This window comes from Tamandua tetradactyla, chromosome 4 (assembly GCF_023851605.1).
Source record: "Tamandua tetradactyla isolate mTamTet1 chromosome 4, mTamTet1.pri, whole genome shotgun sequence".
NCBI lineage: Eukaryota > Metazoa > Chordata > Mammalia > Pilosa > Myrmecophagidae > Tamandua > Tamandua tetradactyla.
Genome location: NC_135330.1, coordinates 41379664 through 41399204, shown reverse-complemented (window position 1 = coordinate 41399204; position 19541 = coordinate 41379664). Strand labels below are relative to the sequence as shown.

The window sequence follows — 19541 nt, the reverse complement described above, 5'->3', positions numbered from 1 at the left end:
ACATTTTGCTAAGAGAAGGGCAAGGAGTCTGTGACATCTGAGGATAGTGGTAAGCATGAGGCAGTCACATAGAGTAGAGACAAGAGGAAGAGTGCCAAGTAGTGTGCAGGTTCCAGTTAAAGTTGGTCCTATGAATTTGTAATGTTACCAATATTCCAGTGTCCAAGATTTCCTCCAGCTATGATAAGCTATGGGTGCAGGTATGGTGCAGATGTAGGAGTCTATGGTAATAGAGAAAAGCATCTTATAGTCTGGAATCAGACTCTCTGGGTCAAAATCCTAGTTCTTCTCCTGAAAGCGGTGTAATTTAGGGCATATTACTTAATCTATCTGTTAAAGAGTTAAGCAATGGAACCACGTGCCAGGGAGAATTAAATGAAATAACGTATGTTAAGGTACTGAGTACAGTGCCTAATATTTATTGAGCTATCAGTACATTTTTGTTACTGTGGTTGATATCATTATATGCTGTTGCTGAGCAAGAGATATGAAAAGGTATGAGCTAAGAGAAGTGATTGAAATATTGATCACGAATGTTAAATTGGACTGAAAGAAAAGTGAAATCAGGAGAAGGCTGAAAAAAATCAAGACGTCTACAGATTAGAATGATAAAAAAGATGCAGTGAGGGATAAAAAAAAAAAGATATGTTTTTAAGTGAAAATAATTTAAATTATTTCTACCAAAAAGAAATTTTCCAATATTTAAATATGGGTCCTGATTGCAGTCAGAAGTTAACTGACACCTGACACCATTAACTGAGTTCTAATCCTTCTAATGGTCAAATACTACTGACTACTTCTCAATTCACCTGATGCTCCCAATTCAGGTGCTTCTAGTGTGCATCAGGAAAAGGCAATGGAAATGAAGAAGATAGAGTAAATTAGCAGCAAATACTACTACAACTACTACAACTAAACTACTACAACTCAAGATACCATCTACTTTTGGGGAGACTGAGATGAGTAAACATTGGTCATTTGCTAGGAGCATTTATAATATAGTGAAGGGATAGAGGTGAAAATACAGGCATAAAGATAAATAAGGCAACAGAGAAGGAAAAATTAATTCTGCCATGGGGAATCAGGAAAAATAGTCAAGATATTTTATTTTTCAGCATTTAGTTCACTGTACTTGACAGGTTAGGATGTCTGCTTTCACAATGAATTCATAACACATTTGTTTCTGCCTTGCTCAGATTCACTCACCCAGAAAACCCAAAGATATTTATTAATCACCCTACTGCATGCTATTCATCATATAAACATATGGAATACAAAAATAAAAGTGTTTAAAATGTCCGTTACACAAACACCAAGCATTGCTAGATATCAATAGTCCCTACAATATCACATCAAACAAGAATATTCATGATGCTAAATACAAGTTCTTTTGTGATGAGAGAATTTTCATGGTCTTTTAAATGTCCGCTATTTCTAAAATGAGCTAGAATGTTATATATGCATCACATATGTAAAGGGAACCTTTCATAATCATTGTTCACCATTTCTAATGAAATATTCTTGAGGCAGCTGCCCCCTCAAGAAAATAAAACTAATATATAGTGGTTGACAGCCAACTGCTTTTTTAAGCAACGAAATAGTATTTATGGAGTGTCTAGCATGTATTGAGAACTTAAATAAAGTCTGGTGAATGAATTAGGTATGCAGCTGGTTTTTAGGAATCATTAAACACCATGAAGTGACTTTTTCTTCTCCGGGGAGTATATTAGGTGTTGGTGGATGTAGGTCAATATGAATTCTGCACTTGCAGACAGAAATTGGTTCCAACCAGGACCAAGCAGATAAATTTTTATGAGGATAAGACCTATATTTGGTTCTAACATCATATAAACCTATAATCTTTGGAGTTCCAAATTTTGATTTTGCTTTCAAATGCATATGAGTAATAGCTTCCTCTTGGGGAACTGAAACAATATAAAAATGGGCTTCCTAGAAGGCACGTACATTATAAATTAAACGAGAAAGAAGAAAGGAGGTTGAATGAATAGAGATTTCACATAATGCTCCAGTTACAAAACACAAAATAAGCCTAAATAATCTAAAACATGGTTTTCCTGCTTTTTCAAGTGTACTGTAACAGATGTATCTGGAACTGAGCTCTTACCATGAACATTGAGGTTGAAATATTTTTTGGCACTTCCAGCTGTGTTCTCAGCAACACACACATATCTGCCGATATTTGTTATTTGGCCATTTAGAATCTATGGGAAAAATGAAAACAATTCCAACTGAAATTTTTAATAAAACAACTTGTCATATTTATCATTGTTAGAGTAAACTATACATATTCATCCTAGTTACTACCAGGTAAACATAAGAAAAAAACACATTTTGTACATAACAGTGCAGATGCTGACTTTTATTAGTCAGTCTGTCAAATAACTACTTATTTACAAAGATTTCCAATCAGGAAAGGCAATTTTATAAGCAGTGATGGCACACTGATTACAAAATATCTCAAGTTATTCCCTTATCTCTCTATCCACTTCCCTAGCAATGTGACTTTGAACCTCCTCTCATCAACAGCTAGAGTAAAGACATGAAATTTAAGCTGTGTTGTGATTGCCTTGGTCAATAGAATGTGATGGAAGAGACAATGTGCCAGTTCAGAATCTAGGTCTGAAGAGGCCTTGTGCATCTTTGCTCTTTCTTTTGAAACCCAGTCACTACCATATGAGGAAGCCAGGACTAGACCGCTGGAGGGTGAGAAATCACATGGTGCAGGATCATACCAGGTATTACACCTGAGGCCCCAGAAGTGTGCAAGAGTCCAGACAAGATAAGCAGAGCCTTTGATCCAATCCACAGCTCTATGCAGACACTTGAGTAAGCCTAACTTACACCAGAAGAATCATCCAGCCATCCAACCAACTAGCAGACTCATGAGCTAAAAGCTTTTTGTTTTAAATCAAGTTTTGGGGTGGTTTGTTTTATATAGCAATAGTTAAATAATATAGCAGTTATATCTCAACTGGTCATTGAGATAAGCCAGATAAATAAGATGCTTAAAATATATTTGAAATGTTCAGATTTTATTTCAAGGAAATCCTTGGGCCATTCAAACTGTGTTTCCCAGCCTCACTAACAGTGGTATTAGTATCACCTAGGTACTCAGAAATGCAAATTTTCTATCCATTTGTATATTTATTTGGCCCTAGATACAGAAACATTTAAGTATTTTCATAAAGGTTGTATGATCATCAAATAGAAATATTCATGACATTTAGAAGATACTTTGAGAATTCAAGGTTATTTATAAGGCAGTGAAATCTGATTATTTGCATGAAGAACTCCTTAAGGTGTGTCCATTGTTAGTACACTGATAGTTAGGCTTATATTTGGGCCAATATAATATTATTTATTGTATTCAAGAAGTAATGTATTAAGTTGTAGACCGACAAAAGAAATGATGCTATTTCTACAAGTGCCTAACTTTCTTTGAAAAGAAATATATAGACATGGTCTTTATTGAACAAAAATCCAAGACATTTATGTGGATTTCTTTATTATTTATTATCAAACTTTTGCCAATATAGGAAAAATTTCAATCTCTAGGACTGTTGTACCATCTTGAATTTTACCAACAGAAACATGCAACAAAAAGGATTGTGACACCAATTTGCTTACAATGTGGCTTTTATCACAAGGGCCATATTGCAGTAAATTTAGGGGTGAGTGTGTGCATGTGTGTGCCTGAACAGGAAATTTCTGGAAGGATTCTTGCAAAACTGTTAGGAACACACATTTTATATACTTTGTGTGGTTACATATCTTTACAATATAGCATTTACAAATCAGCAAAAGTTATTTTTAAAAGTAACAAATATCATAAAGTACAAAGTCAAAATAGATTTTTTTTAATTAGACTTTTGCTTTTACCTGCAGAATTCTTCCATTAGATAGGAATTTATGATGGTCATCTTCTAGCAAGGCTTGTCCATCTTTTTGCCAGGAATTCCTTGGTGCAGGGCTGCCACTGGATAAACATTCCATCATTGTACTCTTGTTCACCAGCACAGTGATCTCTTCAGGGAGATCACTATTGGCTCCCTTGATAATTGGCGGCACTAACAAACGATTGCAACCGAGAAATAATGACAGGAAAGAAGGATAGTTCAAAATTATTCCATTTTCTGCCAGTTTAAAAAAGTTTGGGGTGAGAAAAAAATCTCGAAGAGGAGACCCATGATCCTCAGGCAATATTTCATACTAACAGATTTGAGTGGTGATAATTATTTTAATTTGGGTTTATTCTCTTTGTCTTTTTATCTAACCTTAACTAATCCCTCCACCCCTCCCCACTCCAATTTCACTCCCATTTAGCTCACTCCAGTTCTTCCCTAATTGATTCTGTCCTGTCTCTCTCTGAGTCCCTGTGGAATTTCAATCACAAAAAGGTACCTGCACAAATGAGCACATATTTAAGTCTATCTATTCAGGTCATTGAGATAAGCCAGATAAATAAGATGTTTAAAATATATTTGAAATGTTCAGATTTGATTTCAAGGAAATCCTTGGGCCATTCAAAGTGTGTTTCCCAGCCTCACTAACAGTGGTATTAGTATCACCTAGGTACTCATTAGAAATGCAAATTTTCACATCTCATCCAGACCTCTTCAATCAGAATATTTATGAAGGGGTCCATAAATCGGTTTTAACAAGCTATCCAGGTGACCCTTATGCATGCTAAAATTTGGGAAGCCCTGCTCTAGATTTTCCTACACACACCCAACCTTTTTTAAAAAATACTGTAAAATACAAGTACATGTCTACCTTGTATTAGACTAGTCAATTATGAAAAGACACATATGCACAGAATTTTAAAAAATGGAAACGTTAAATTAACTAAGAACATGTCTTGATCTCTTTAAAAATTTAGAAATTCATTTACAAAATGAATTTTGTTTTGTCATGAAAACTTGGTTATTTTATGCCACTCTTAAAATGTACATACTTTTAACAAATAGAAAAGACCGCATGTTTAATGTAAATGCAGTCCTGTGGCATTTAGGTGTCTCAAAAACTAACCTAAAAGTCTGTAAAGAAAATCATCATTGATACAAAGCACATAACAGAATTTCCATGATATTCTGAATGCATACTTTTACATTTTAAGTCACATGATTTTTAATACACTTTAGATAACAATATAAAACTTGAACTGAATGAAGATTGGTAAATAATAAACTTGGGTTTCTAATCAAATAAGACATTTGATGCCATGAAAACTGACCAGATGCAGAGTTGAGACATAAAGACATGATATATTCTTCAATTTTTGATGGGAGCTGAACTATTAGGAGATATGTTATATGGACATCTGACATTTAAGATCTACATAGCAGTTTCTTTGCTCTGACCTGCTCCTCCAGATGCCACCCCCCACCAGCTGGGTTACATCACTCAAAATCGTTCTCAGTAATCCCCTAAGAGGGGTGCAAAAGACATTATGAAACAGCCTTAGTTTTTGTTTTTTTTTTTTTGGCATGGGCAGGCAACGGTAATTGAACCTGGGTCTCTGGCAAACTCTGCCTGCTGAGCCACCATAGTCCGCCCAACAGCCTTAATTTTGTCAGAATTCAGGGGCTAATTTTTCTTGTTTTGGTCTCACTTCCCAACTCCAAGCTCATCTGCAACATGCTTCCTGGTGACTGAAACAAACAACCCGAAAGTATGAACATCTACCCTTGACTACCCAACATCATAATTCTATTTCATTTGAATTCCAGTCCTTCCCAAACTATACTATCTTGCTTCTTTATCATTTCCTCCTACCCTGTCCTAAACAAAATTCATCCTAAACTTAGATCAAATAACAAGCCAGGTGGTACAAGGTACTCCACCATTCTTGATGATGTTAGCACTGATTTTTTTATTGTCTTCTCCTTCCTTTGCTTATAACTGAGGGCTTTAAATTTATGTTGATGACCCATTCATCCCCTAATTAACTTAATCTTTATGTTAGTTATCCATAGCCAGTCATACTTAGGACCATTCACTATGAATACCTCTTCTCTCTGCCAAGTCATATAAGGACTGATATCCTTTGTATTCACTGCGGTATCCTCAGAGTCTAGCACAGTTTCTGGAACACAGTGAACAATCAATAGACATTTGTCAAGTAAATGGACTTTGAACTCTGGTGGTTTTTTTGTCTTCCACCTCTTTTGGGGCTTCCTTTGTAACCTGCTCTTCATTTCACTGAAAACTTGAGACTTTCTTCACTCCCTATTATAATCAGTCCATCAGCCTCCTTCCAGTCTCATTTTCCATCTTGCTAAATCTAGAATTCATGGCGGGTCATTTCAGTGGTGCTCATCTCATTGTTCATTCTATGCTCTCTTACCCTCCAGTGTTTCCACAGTGTGTCATCGTATGGTACCCTCCCTGGGTAGACCACATCATCTATTTTCTCTACCTTTGCCCCCAGGTTACTGAGTGTTGCTGCAGAAAGCATTGTCTCAAAGCCAAACAGCTCCAACCTCAATGGCTGACCATTTAGTATATCCTTTATAGTGGCAATCACTAACATATTTTGTTTTCCTCAAGCCCCAATCCATCTGGACTCTCTTACTCTTATTTTCATACTTAAGAGGACCTAAGAACAGTTGGTATGCATTCTTATATTTCTCTTCTTATCACTTCAAAATTTCTATCTTTATCCATGAATAGCTAATTAACTCCTCTTGGTCCTTTAATTCCATTTTTCATCTGTTCTAGTCCCTCCATGCACACATACTTCAAACTTTAATTTGTCCCTTTCTGTTGGATCATTTCCCTTGGCCTATTCTCATGTTCCATTCTCTTTTCAATCTTTTCATCCCAAGAAGCTATTTATACCCAAACTCTCATCTGCTTCTTGCCTCCCTTGCAAAATGTCTTAAGAGTACCTTATATTTGTTTACTTTATGATCACATACTTAATATTCATCCTTTTCTTCTGTGACACTACATTACTCTATGCCAACTGGATCTGTTGAATTTCATCAATGATCTCTTAGTTTCAAAGCCAATGGCCTTTTCTGAGTTTTTATTTTCTTAAAGTTGCCTTAGCATTCAATACTAACATTTATTTTTTGATAGGTGTTGTGTGACACAGCAGTTTACTGTTTTTTGGTAAGACTCCCTACCCCACGTAAAATGGCAGCTTAACATCAGCCAATTACATTCCCTCACTTGCTTCTATATTTGTCCCATATAAAAGCTCCTCCTTTCTACTTCTAATTGAGGTTGGGCTGTCGCCTGATTCATGAATCATAAACTGCTCATTATAGATGTGATATCTTGTCTAATATTTCATTGTAAACTTGTAACATCAACTTTTCTTTTCCTTGAAGGAACAACACTTCTTCTACCCTCAGTTCTTGCATGGAGACGATGCTAGTTCAAGTGTGGGTATATGAGCCAGGTCTTATCACTTAGAACACTGCAAACTCTTGGCCACTGTAATTGGTTCAAGGATGGATATATAACTCACACTTGGCTACTTAAAACTGTGAAAATTGAAATCTCGGACTTCAGTTATAAATACTGGGAAAGAAAATGTTGGCAATTAAACATGTCCCCCACAAAAGGCATGTTCAGGTCCCAACTCCTGGTCCTGTGGGTGTGAACCCATTTGTAAACAGGACCTTTGAAGATGTTCTTAGTTAAGGTTCTCCAAACTGAATGCAAGTGGGCCTTAATCCAATTTGGCTAATGTCCTTATAAGCAAACAAAAGTAGGCATAGAGAGAGAGGCCACAGAGAGCAGTCAGAAGCTAAGAGACAACAAAATCCAGAAGATAAAGGACAAGAGGCCACCACGTGCATTGCCAGGTGATAAAAAAAGCCAAGGACCCAAGACTCACTGGTAGCCAGTCTCAAAACATGAGTCTTTAGAGAGAAAGAATCACCTTGCTGATGCTTAGATTTTGAACTTCTTCTAGCCTCAAAACTGTGAGCCAATAAATTCCTCTGGTTTAAGCCAAATCATGGTATGATATTTGTTTTAGCAACCCAGAAATTTCAACAGAAAGTAGGAGGTTATAAGCCTAAAGCTGCTTTCCCCCCTACCTGAGACTAAAGCTAAGAGAGAAAGCAAAGTCAAGAGATAGGCAAGGTCCTGTAGTTCTCTTTTGGGCCACAGCAATCAGATACAACTGAAGCCAGCTTTACCTTGGGACCGCTCAGGTTTACAAGTCAATGAATTCTTTTCTTTTTAGCTTGAGTCAATTTGTTTGTACCTGAGGAGTCCCGACTAATGTGCTTTTCTTATACATAAGACAGTTAACTCCTTGGGGGAACAATCAGTTTCTGATTATCTTCATAGTCTCTAAATTGCTTAGTGTAACATCTTGCAAACATCAGTTCATCAGAAAACTTTTTGAGTGAAAGAATGAATAATAAACAAAACAACCACTCACAGAGTACACGGACATCATACTGAAGGGAATCTTCTCCAGCTTCATTCACAGCCACACACGTGTATCTCCCAGCATCTTCTACCTTAGTGCGGGGAATCTGCAACACTCGCCCTCCTGAAAAATATATCCCAATGTGTTTATTTCTCCAAATCTTAGAACGAACACAAGTCACAAAGAGTGACACAATTTCTTAGGTCTGATGACTTTCTAATTTTTCTTTTAAGGTTCCTACTTCTACCAAATGTACTTTTAACCCCAGATACCACTTTTATAGCAAGCACAACTGTGGTAGTTTGGAGCTATTATGTACCTCAGAAAAGGTCATGTGATTTTAATCTATTCCTGAGAGTGTAGACCTACACTCTGGACCTTCTGGTTAGGTTATTTCAATTGAGATGCGACCCAAACCATTCAAGGTGGGTCTTAATCCTTTTTAGTGGAGTCCTTTATGAGAGGATAAAGGACAGAAAAAGCCCAGAGAACTCAAAGAGAAACACCCAGAGGGAGCTGAGAGAAAAAAGCCCCAGAGATGCTAAGAGAGGGCTCACAGACACTCAGAGAGGAGGCCACTGGAACCAGGAGCTGAAAGCAACGAAACCTGGGGATGACAGACCAGCAGATGCTGGCCATGTGCTTGCTGTCTGTCAGAGGAAACCCAGAACCTTCTTCAGAGAAAGGGTCTTCCTCTTGAGGTCTTAATTTGACCACTTGCGTGGGCTTAGATTCTAAATTTGTAAACTAATAAATCTCCATTGTAGAAGCCAACCCATTTCTGGTATACTGCATTCTGGCAGTTTTAGCAAACTCAAATAACATTATTCTTTAAAAAGAACCAATTTATGGACTGAATCTCCTAAGAAATGAATAGCTAGTGATTTTCCTAGAGGGGGGAAAAGTTACTCTATTCAGGGATTTTCTTGTTTCTGCAATTTTGAACACATTTAATGGAAGTTTAAATGTGTTTGCTGTGAGTTTACCGTTTTGACAAAGTAAATTCTAGGAATACAAAAGGTATAAAGTATACTCTAATAATATAATTCTGAAAGTTAGCTCTGTGTATTGCCTTAACTTTTAATGTTTCTATAGTTCCAAACTTAGTGAAAAGTGGCAAGAAGTATATAAAAGTGCATCCATGTTCACTATTTATTTTTCATTCTATTTTATCTCTCATATATAAATATATATTTTTCCTGAACCATTGAGAGAAAGTTGGAGACCTAGTCCCCCTTTTCTTATGAGATACATATTTCATATAAAGAGGACAATTTTTTAACAACCAGAGTACAATGATCAAAATCAGGAAATTTAAAAACAACAGAATTGTATTATTGAATTCGCGGTCCACTTTCAAGTTTTGTCACTGCTTACACTAATGTATTTTAGCTAATTTCTCCCTGATGTGAATACATTTTAGCATTACATATTACATTACAGTTGTCATGTCTCTTTTGTCTTCTTCCATTTTTAATTTTTTTAAAGTAGTTTTTGACTTAATACAGAATTTAGTAAAATGTACTGACCTTAAGTGTACAATTTGTTAAGTTTTGACAAGCTCTGCGTATTTTAATGTTTCTTAAAATAAAATGGGAACCTTGTTTCTTAAAATAAAATGGAAGCCTTGTTATTCCATGACATTTGAAGAATTTTTGCAATAGCAAAAATATTTGAAAATTATATCCTATATTTATTTAGAATAAATGCCTTAAATGAACTAAATAACAACTATTTGCAAATGTCTTTTAATTAATTAATTAATTAATTTATTTATTTATTATTATTACTTTTTACATGGGCAGGCACCCGGAATCAAACCCAGGTCCTCCGGCATGGCAGGCAAGCATTCTTGCCTGCTGAGCCACCGTGGCCCACCCTGCAAATGTATTTTAGATTTCATCATTAATAATATATAGAAACCAAATTGATAATCTTATCTCACTATGAGAAAAATGGAAGCTCTAGGAAGCCAGTAGACTTTCTAAAGTTGATAGAGTGATCTGCAGTAGAACTGAAAAATGAACTAGGGTGTTCTTTCTTTCTGTCTAATTCTCAGCCAAAGCTACATGGATATCATTGACATTCAGTAGCCTAAATGTCATTTGAATTGCATGGGCAGGAAGCCCATCAATTTGATTGCTTTAATAAATTAAAAGAAACCCATTTTGCAGAGAATTGGATATTTACCCTGTTCCCAGCAATCTTTACCTGGTAAAATTAATACTCTATCATTTGAGGTTAGAGGATGGCCATCTTTGTACCATGTCAGAGTAGGAGGAGGAGCAGCATTTGTCTCACAGTAAAGAGAAATTGGATTGTTGATGACCACGTCTTTGGCTTCACCACTTCTGCCTGTATCCAGCATGTTTCCTATTTCCCAGAGTTTCTGAAAACTTGGAGGAACTATGGAGGAAAGACATACAATTTTGATCATGAATGAATGCTTGTGCTGATCCATTAAAGGCCCTGGCTGTATTTTCACAAGAAAGATTTGTAAATGTAATAAATCGGATTATGTGAAAATATTTGAGTCCATGAACCTACCAACTTGAGTTGCAACCAAACATAATAGTAGACAGAAGTTGGAGCTGGTTGTCAAGTAGAAAAACAAGAAATATGGGTCTCAGAACATTGTTTCCTGACTTTGATCTCCCTGTAGAAAGGCTGTTTTTAATACAAGAAGAAGGAGCTGCTCTCGGGCAGGCACTACTAAAATAAGGAAGTCTACTGAATATGGTCATAGCAGGAAAAACCTTATTTTGAAAAATCATTAAAACAATTCTGGTTTAATTGAAAATATTTTCAGATGAATTGTATCACTAAGTAAACTAAAGAAGTTGTGCTATCAGGATTAACTAACAAAAATGATGAGACAGATGCATACTTTTCTGGGGGACAAGTATGAATTTTCTAGAAGGCAATGTGCCTGTACATCAAAGGCACTAAAATTTTCACTATTAAGAACTTATTATGGAAAAAACTCACAAAGATGTGCAAACTTTTATGTATTAAGATGGTCACTAAAGCACTATCTATAAGTACTGAAAGCTGGAAGCAACCAGACATTTAATGATAGGAGTCTGGTTAAATAAATATTTAAATATTCAGCTGATGAAACAGGTGTGTGTATTAAAAAATCACGTTGAATAGTAACCTCAAAAGTAGAAATATCAACAATAACAGCAAGTATCATTTCCTATGCATTTTGCTAGGAGCTTCAGATATTTTATCTCATTTGTTATTAACAGCAATTCCATAAGGCATTATTTTAAAAGTGAGGAAACTGAGACTTAAAATATTTTCATAACCTGCCCAAGCCACACAACTTGTAAGAGCCTAAATAATTATTCAACTATAAATCTGACTACTCTAAACCCTGTACTTCACCATTTTGCTAACTTCCATGTTTAATGATAATAAAATGTTCATGATAAACTGTTAGGGAAAGCTACTGTAACAAAGAAACATGTGACTCTGTAAAGCAAGTTATATATTTAAAAAATTCAAAAAATATAAAATTAAAAGAATAAAAAAGTTATAAATTTAAAAATATCAGAAGAAACACATAAAAATAACAGATTAATCCTGGATGATGGAACTATGTATATTTTGTTAATTTTTTGTGTTCAATTTCCAGTAATGAATTTCTATTATTGTAAACAGAAAAAGACTATTAAAAATAGGCCAAGTCAAAATTCTTTTTCCATTGTTTTTATAGAACATGAAACTCAAATTATCTGCAATAAACATATCGGTATTACCTTGTATATTCACATCGAAATCCAGTTCATCTTCACCTGCAATGTTAGATGCTACACAGGTATATCGCCCAGTGTCTGATAGTTGAGCCTCCTTTATTTGAAGTGTGTGTCCATTAGCAGCAATATGAACATGATCGTCTGATTTTAGGAGCTGTGATTCAATTGTAATAATATTAGCATTGAGTATATTAACAAATCCTCTGAGATAATGCAGTTGAGACTTTCATAACTTCAAAAAAATGAAAATAAAATTTTATGTGAAATATTCATGATAATTTAATTAGATTAAATGATTGCTTTGGAACGAACATGTTTTCAAACATTGAAAATTTTATCTAGTATAGTCTACATTTGTGCTAGATATTTGTGAGTAGTGTTTTATACATTTTTATGATAACAATATGTTCATAATAACTACATCTATTTATCCATGTGGAAAAAACATTTTTGGCTGATTCTATATTGTGTTAAAAAATAAATCTCCTAAGCTGATTTTGTAGAAAATTGCTAGAAACTTTTATGAAAGAATGAGGACATTAGCATAATCTGATTTGATCTGAAAAAATTAGTGTTTTTCATCCAGAAATATCATTACTTCATAAATGAAAATTTTTAACCTTAAAGTATTTATTTTATCAAAATCACTGCTATACTTAATAGAACATGAACTTATAGATATTTATATTACGATGCTTTTTATAACATTGTTTACACTTAATAGAATATTTCTCATTTTATAAACATGTCCATTTTTACTAAATTCCTCCTCATTCCTTGAAGATTTTTGGGTACAGTATGAGTCATACTCCAACTTCAGAATTATCAATAACCACATCCTCATCATAATCTCAGTTTCTCTGGCCACCACCTCCTAACTAACAAACTTCTTCGGGCATCCCAATTCCAACAAGTGTTTGACTCCATGGGAGGATGCATGATTCCATGAACTTCCAATCTTCTCACTGGCTCTCTCCCTCATCATGACTTCTATTCTCTCTTTACCCAAGAAAAATCTATCATGATAAACACTCCTTGTATAAACTCTTAACTCCTTGTCTCTTCTCTATTTATTCCTCTGGCACTGGCAAAACCCACTGAATAAAGCCAGTCTCTGCCCATTTTGAATATTGGGTGGTCTTTTTCAAGAACATCCATCCATCAAATGTCACCTCTCTTATCTACCTCATCATCAATTTATTTCTTTCCACTGGATGATTTTCATCAGTATACAACATATTAATCTTCCCTTTAAAAGAAATCTCTCTTGACAGCAATGTACTTCTAGTTATTAGTCACATTTTTATACTCCCCTTTGCATGAAAGTGCCTTAAAAGAATTTTCTACACTTAGTATCACCAACTTCTTTCCTCCAATTTTTTCTTGAATCCATTCCCTATCAGGCTTTCATCATTTTTCCTTCATCAAAATGACTTTGTCATGGTCACCAATGATGTCCATGCTGCTAAATTGATTGGTTCACTTGTCTTTATGTTACCTGATCTATTAGTAGTATTTCATACAGTTTAACTTGCCTCCCTTTTTAAACACTTTTCTTGCTCATGTCTTTTGGGACACCACACTCCCTGCTCTCCAAACTCTAAGTGTAACTTAAACCCATTGCTTAATTCTTGAACCCTTTTTCTTTCTATCTGTATTTACTCTCCTAGTGACTTCAGCTAAAATCTTGGATTCATCTTTGACTTCACACTCTGCACCTAATCTGAGCTCCTAGACCATTGCAATAGCTTCATATCTAGATCTTCTCTTTCTCTTCCCAACACAAGAGCCAATGTAATTCTTTTCAAACCTTAGAACATGTCACTTTTCTGTTCAAAACTTTCCAGTGGCTTCCCATTACACTCAGAATAAAGGTTAACAGACCTACAAGCCAGTATGATCTGACTCAAGACATTTCTGCTCACATCATCTGGATTCTCCTTGACGAGGACATTTGAGCCAAAATGCCTTAGAGACTTTGCCCTTGCTACTTTCTCTGTCCTTCAAGTTCTTCAGGTTTCTGCTCAAATATTATCTTATCAGTGAGGACTTTCCTCTTGAAATAGCAGACCCCTCCCCACATTCCTACCTTCCTCCTTGATTAAGTTTTCTCCATATGACTTACCCCACTTGACACATTATATATTCATTTTTCTTTATTAGAGAAGTTGTAGGCTTACAAAACAGTCATGTATAAAATATAGGATTCCCGTATCCTGCCCTACATTACTAACGCCTGGCACTGGTGAGGAACATTTGTCACAACTGACTAAAGCACAGTTTTATCATTGTGCTAGCAACCAGAATCCACAGTTAAATTAGCGTTCGCTGTTTGGGTACACTGTGTACCACTGTTTGTTTCCAGGATAATTAAAAAAAAAAAGATCTTCTGTTATCATATGTACAACCTAACATTTTCCCTTTTAACTACATTCAGATATTCATTTCAGTGTTGTTAATTAGGTTCACAATGTTGTGACACATTATACATTTTATAGGCTTGTTTGTTTAGTTTTGTCTTCCCCAGTTGGAATGTAAAATCCATATGGGCAGGGTTTTTGTTTGTTCCCTAGACAATTATACTTCCAGCACCTAAAACAGCATCTGGCTAATAGCAGTGCTCAGAAAATATCTTGGAATTGAATAAAACATTACCATGATACAATTAGATAAAATACAATAATTTAAATTTCCCATGCCAAAGAAAAACTTCAGAGTATGAATAAATAAAATTCAGTGATTCTATCAATATTGTGGCCAATACAACAAATATTTTAAATGTTTTTTCTCTGCTTCACTCAAGTAGTGTTGCTTAGCTGAAGACTGAAATAACAGAAGAAAGGATATGAAAAGTAAAAAAAAAAGCTGCTTTTTTCTTTGTACGTATTCTAGAGGACTAACCCAAAACTGAGACAAAAATAGTAGTTTAACTAAAGCATCATAATTGGATCAATTTCAGAGTCCAAATTTGAAACTCTATTCATAATGAAATAAAAAAACTACCTCATTCCTAGTGCAATTCCAGTCTTTATCCATCCTTTATGTGTGTATATGTTTGTGTATGCATGTACAATAACTACAAGAATGAAAAGATTTAGAGAAAATGAAAAGTAAAATAATATGATTTCAAAGGGAAAAAATTATGTTTTCAAATAAACTCATATAGAATTGATATTGTATTATGAAGTGTGCTTGTAATCAGAAAAGAAACTGTAAACAGAGCATGGTGGGAGTTCCATATTTTTCCTTTTGCGATGACTTCCAGATGAAACTTGCTTATTTTATAAGAGAAGACTTTTTTTTTCTAGCTGCCAGTATTGCAAAATCCATCTGGGATCTGAAAAAAATAAAACTATGTCTTTTTTGCATCTTAAATCATAACTAAGACCCGAACTTCTACAACTGGAATTTAACTGACCGTTTGGTTGATTATGTGTAAAACAGAACAAACAGCAGCTTAGCTATATCACATCTGTACTGAGAACAGTGTTAACTGGAGTTAAAAAAAATCTATTTTGGTCTAAGGGCATCAGTAGTACATATGTCTTTAAAATACGCAGAGAAGACAATCAGTTGAATGAGAAATAAGGGTGTGTGGTCTGAAAGTCAGCTCACAGAACTAAAGGTTCTTCCCTTTATTTGAAGTTTTGCATTGCCTCAGTGAATTGTAATGGACATTTAATCATGTCCTTTAGTTTTTTCTTCAACGTGGAATATGAAAAATAATATCTTTTTTATTAAAAAACCAGTGGTATTTATAGAGTTCTGAATAAATTCAGTACTTATATTGTACCTATAACCCTTAGCTTAGTATAGCTTTTGCATTTCTTCCTTCCTCACAGATTACTTATTTACTGCAGAACAGAGAAGCTGTTCCCCTAACTTCTCAAGTGGAAGAGTAGCCAGATATTCACAGACAACTGTTAATGCACACTGAAACAATCTGGTAAACTTTCCAGCAAAGGAATAACGCTAAAATGGTTTACCAGGTTTTTGTTTTCAGTTTTAGTTTCTCTCTGCATGTGATTGATCTAATTCTGAAGGCCACATTAATTCTCTAAGTCACTGTGTCTGTTTTCTTTTTAATTTACCATTTCAGTCTTTAAGAAACCATCAACAAATGAAAAAGATTATGTGACTGGCCTGTCCATCCTTGTACCAGCTGAGGGAAGCAGAAGGAATTGCATAGGCCTCACATTCCAAGGTGAGGGTGTTGTTTACTTTGATCTTCACTTCTTTAGGTGAAAGACCTGGACCCAAGAGGTCTCCTTTATTGATTATGGGTGGAACTGCATAAAAATGAATATTAAAAAGTTAAAACTTATTTTTAAAAATAAACTGAGGTTCTCTTAATAAGCATACAAGGGTACAGTAGATGTATTTCCTTTGTTCTGCTTTCCTTGAGGACATCCTTTGAAATAGCAATGTTCAGATACAGAATATGAAGGAAAATATCTGTCTCCTTTCATCATTATGTACTGCCAATTAAGCTAAAAGTCCTTTACAGAACAGTTGGCTTCCTTTGTTCCATGTCCACAGACACAGTCCTAGCATGACACATAACGGGCATGGTTTTGGTCATCAAAGGGACTGAGTCAAAGAATAAAAAAAAAAAACGATCAGAAGGATACAGTTCCTTTTTGGAAAAGATCACACATACACACACACACACACAAACCACACTGAAAAGCAGGTCCTATTTATGGTAGTATTAGCTTTGCCTTCTGTTTATAGGCTAATGTACATTGGAACAATTCAACATCATCAATGAACTAATCTTTAGGCTGCTGATTATAGTATATGCATTTAAACAAGTTTTGTGGATGAAGGAAGTATAACTCAGTCCAGAAGGTAATGCAGAAGGAAAAAAAATAGAGAAATTTAGAAAGTGTCACCGACAAGTTTTCCAACAAGGGGTTAGTAATCAGATTGAATAGGCAACTGAGGTTATGGGTATAACGTTTAGTGCAACCACCATACTGTCTTTTTTTTTTTTTAACTTTTTAATTGTATAATATACAAAGCAAAGAAAGAAAAATGCTATAGTTCTTAAAGCATTCGTCAACAGGATATACCCAGAGTTTGTCATGGACTACCATACAATCATCTCAGATTTTTCCTTCTAGCTGCTCCAGAATATAGGACAGTAGAAAGAATAAAATTTTTTTTATCAACATAATTGATTTTTTTTGTGAAAAATAACATATATACAAAAAAAGCAATAAATTTCAAAGCACAGCACAACATTTCATTGTAGAACAGATTTCAGAGTTTGGTATTGTCCACAATTTTAGATTTTTATTTTTAGCTGCTCCAAGATACTGGAGACTAAAAGAACTATCAATATAATGATTCTGCACTTATACTTGTTTGTTAAACCCTACCTTTCCTGTATTTCTCCACCATCACCTTTGATCTTTCTATCCCACTCTTTAGGGGTATTTGGGCTAGGCCCATTCTAACTTTTCATGTTGAAAGAGGCTGTTAGTGTGAGACCCCCGAGCGGCGTGTGATTTCCCGATCAGCGGCAGCTGCGGTGGTCCGAGCTACTCCCTCCCTCCTTTCCGGGCTGGCTGAGAGTATTGGAGAAGCAAGTTTCCCAAGCCGAGGCAGGCGGCACCCCTCTTTTGCGGGCAGCTTCGAGTCTGCTTCGAGTCCGCGGATACGAGTCTCGGATAGGAGGGCTATCCAAGCCGCGGTAGCCCCCCCCCCACGGGAGGCTTCCTGGTCTGGTGGGGAATCCCCCAGGCCCGCTGCGGCCCGCAACCAGCCACAGGGTCCCCTCAAGCCGCGGCAGCTGATGTCCCCACCACGCGCGGCCCCTGAACCAACGGAGAGAATTGGATCCGAAATCCCCAGGCCACGGAGATCGGTGACTGGGGGAGACCCATTCCAAACACTTGAGACAAACGTGTGCCACGTGCGCCACGTACTGGGCAAGATAAGAAAAACAGATCCCAGAGATTTCACAGAAAAATCTTACAACCTTGCTGGGTCCAACACCAAGAGAAATCTGAATAAATGCCCAGACACCAGCAGCAGAAGATAACTGCCCACGCTCAAAAGATTGAGAATATGGCTCAGTCAAAGGAACAAACCAATAGCTCAAATGAGACACAAGAGCTGAGACAACTAATGCTGCATATACGAACAGAAATGGAAAACATCTTCAAAAATGAAATCGATAAATTGAGGGAGGACATGAAGAGGACATGGGCTGAACATAAAGAAGAAATAGAAAAACTGAAAAAACAAATCGCAGAACTTATGGAAGTGAAGGATAAAGTAGCAAACATAGAAAAATAATGGATAGCTACAATGATAGATTTAAAGAGACAGAAGATAGAATTAGTGATTTGGAGGATGGAACATCTGAATTCCAAAAAGAAACAGAAACTATAGGGAAAAGAATGGAAAAATTTGAACAGGGTATCAGGGAACTCAAGGACAATATGAACCGCACAAATATACGTGTTGTGGGTGTCCCAGAAGGAGAAGAGAAGGGAAAAGGAGGAGAAAAACTAATGGAAGAAATTATCACTGAAAATTTCCCAACTCTTATGAAAGACCTAAAATTACAGATCCAAGAAGTGCAGCGCACCCCAAAGAGATTAGACCCAAATAGGCGTTCTCCAACACACATACTAGTTAGAATGTCAGAGGTCAAAGAGAAAGAGAAGATCTTGAAAGCAGCAAGAGAAAAACAATCCATTACATACAAGGGGAACCCAATAAGACTATGTGTAGATTTCTCAGCAGAAATCATGGAAGCTAGAAGACAGTGGGATGATATATTTAAAATACTAAAAGAGAAAAACTGCCAACCAAGACTCCTATATCCAGCAAAATTATCCTTCAAAAATGAGGGAGAAATTAAAACATTCTCAGACAAAAAGTCACTGAAAGAATTTGTGACCAAGAGACCAGCTCTGCAAGAAATAGTAAAGGGAGAACTAGAGTCAGATACAAAAAGACAGAAGAGAGAGATATGGAAAAGAGTGTAGAAAGAAGGAAAATCAGATATGATATATATAATACAAAAGGCAAAATGTTAGAGGAAAAAATTATCCAAACAGTAATAACACTAAATGTCAATGGACTGAATTCCCCAATCAAAAGACATAGATTGGCAGAATGGATTAAAAAACAGGATCCTTCTATATGCTGTCTACAGGAAACACATCTTAGACCCAAAGATAAACATAGGTTGAAAGTGAAAGGTTGGGAAAAGATATTTCATGCAAATAACAACCAGAAAAGAGCAGGAGTGGCTATACTAATATCCAACAAATTAGACTTCAAATGTAAAACAGTTAAAAGAGACAAAGAAGGACACTATATACTAATAAAAGGAACAATTAAAC

At 35.7% G+C, this 19541-nt stretch overlaps 1 protein-coding gene across 4 annotated transcripts in view; it reads right to left on the bottom strand.

Annotated features, from left to right (window-relative positions):
* HMCN1 (hemicentin 1) overlaps positions 1–19541 on the bottom strand; it is a 531301-nt gene that overhangs the window by 115289 nt on the left and 396471 nt on the right. For all 4 annotated transcript variants that reach the window (XM_077157239.1, XM_077157240.1, XM_077157242.1 and 1 more), the window contains 6 exons: positions 16321–16466; positions 12181–12331; positions 10628–10822; positions 8426–8539; positions 3901–4088; positions 2126–2222 (listed from right to left, as the gene is read on the bottom strand). In XM_077157239.1, coding sequence (XP_077013354.1) covers positions 2126–2222; positions 3901–4088; positions 8426–8539; positions 10628–10822; positions 12181–12331; positions 16321–16466 — 891 coding nt within the window. The remainder of the gene's footprint in view (positions 1–2125; positions 2223–3900; positions 4089–8425; positions 8540–10627; positions 10823–12180; positions 12332–16320; positions 16467–19541) is intronic.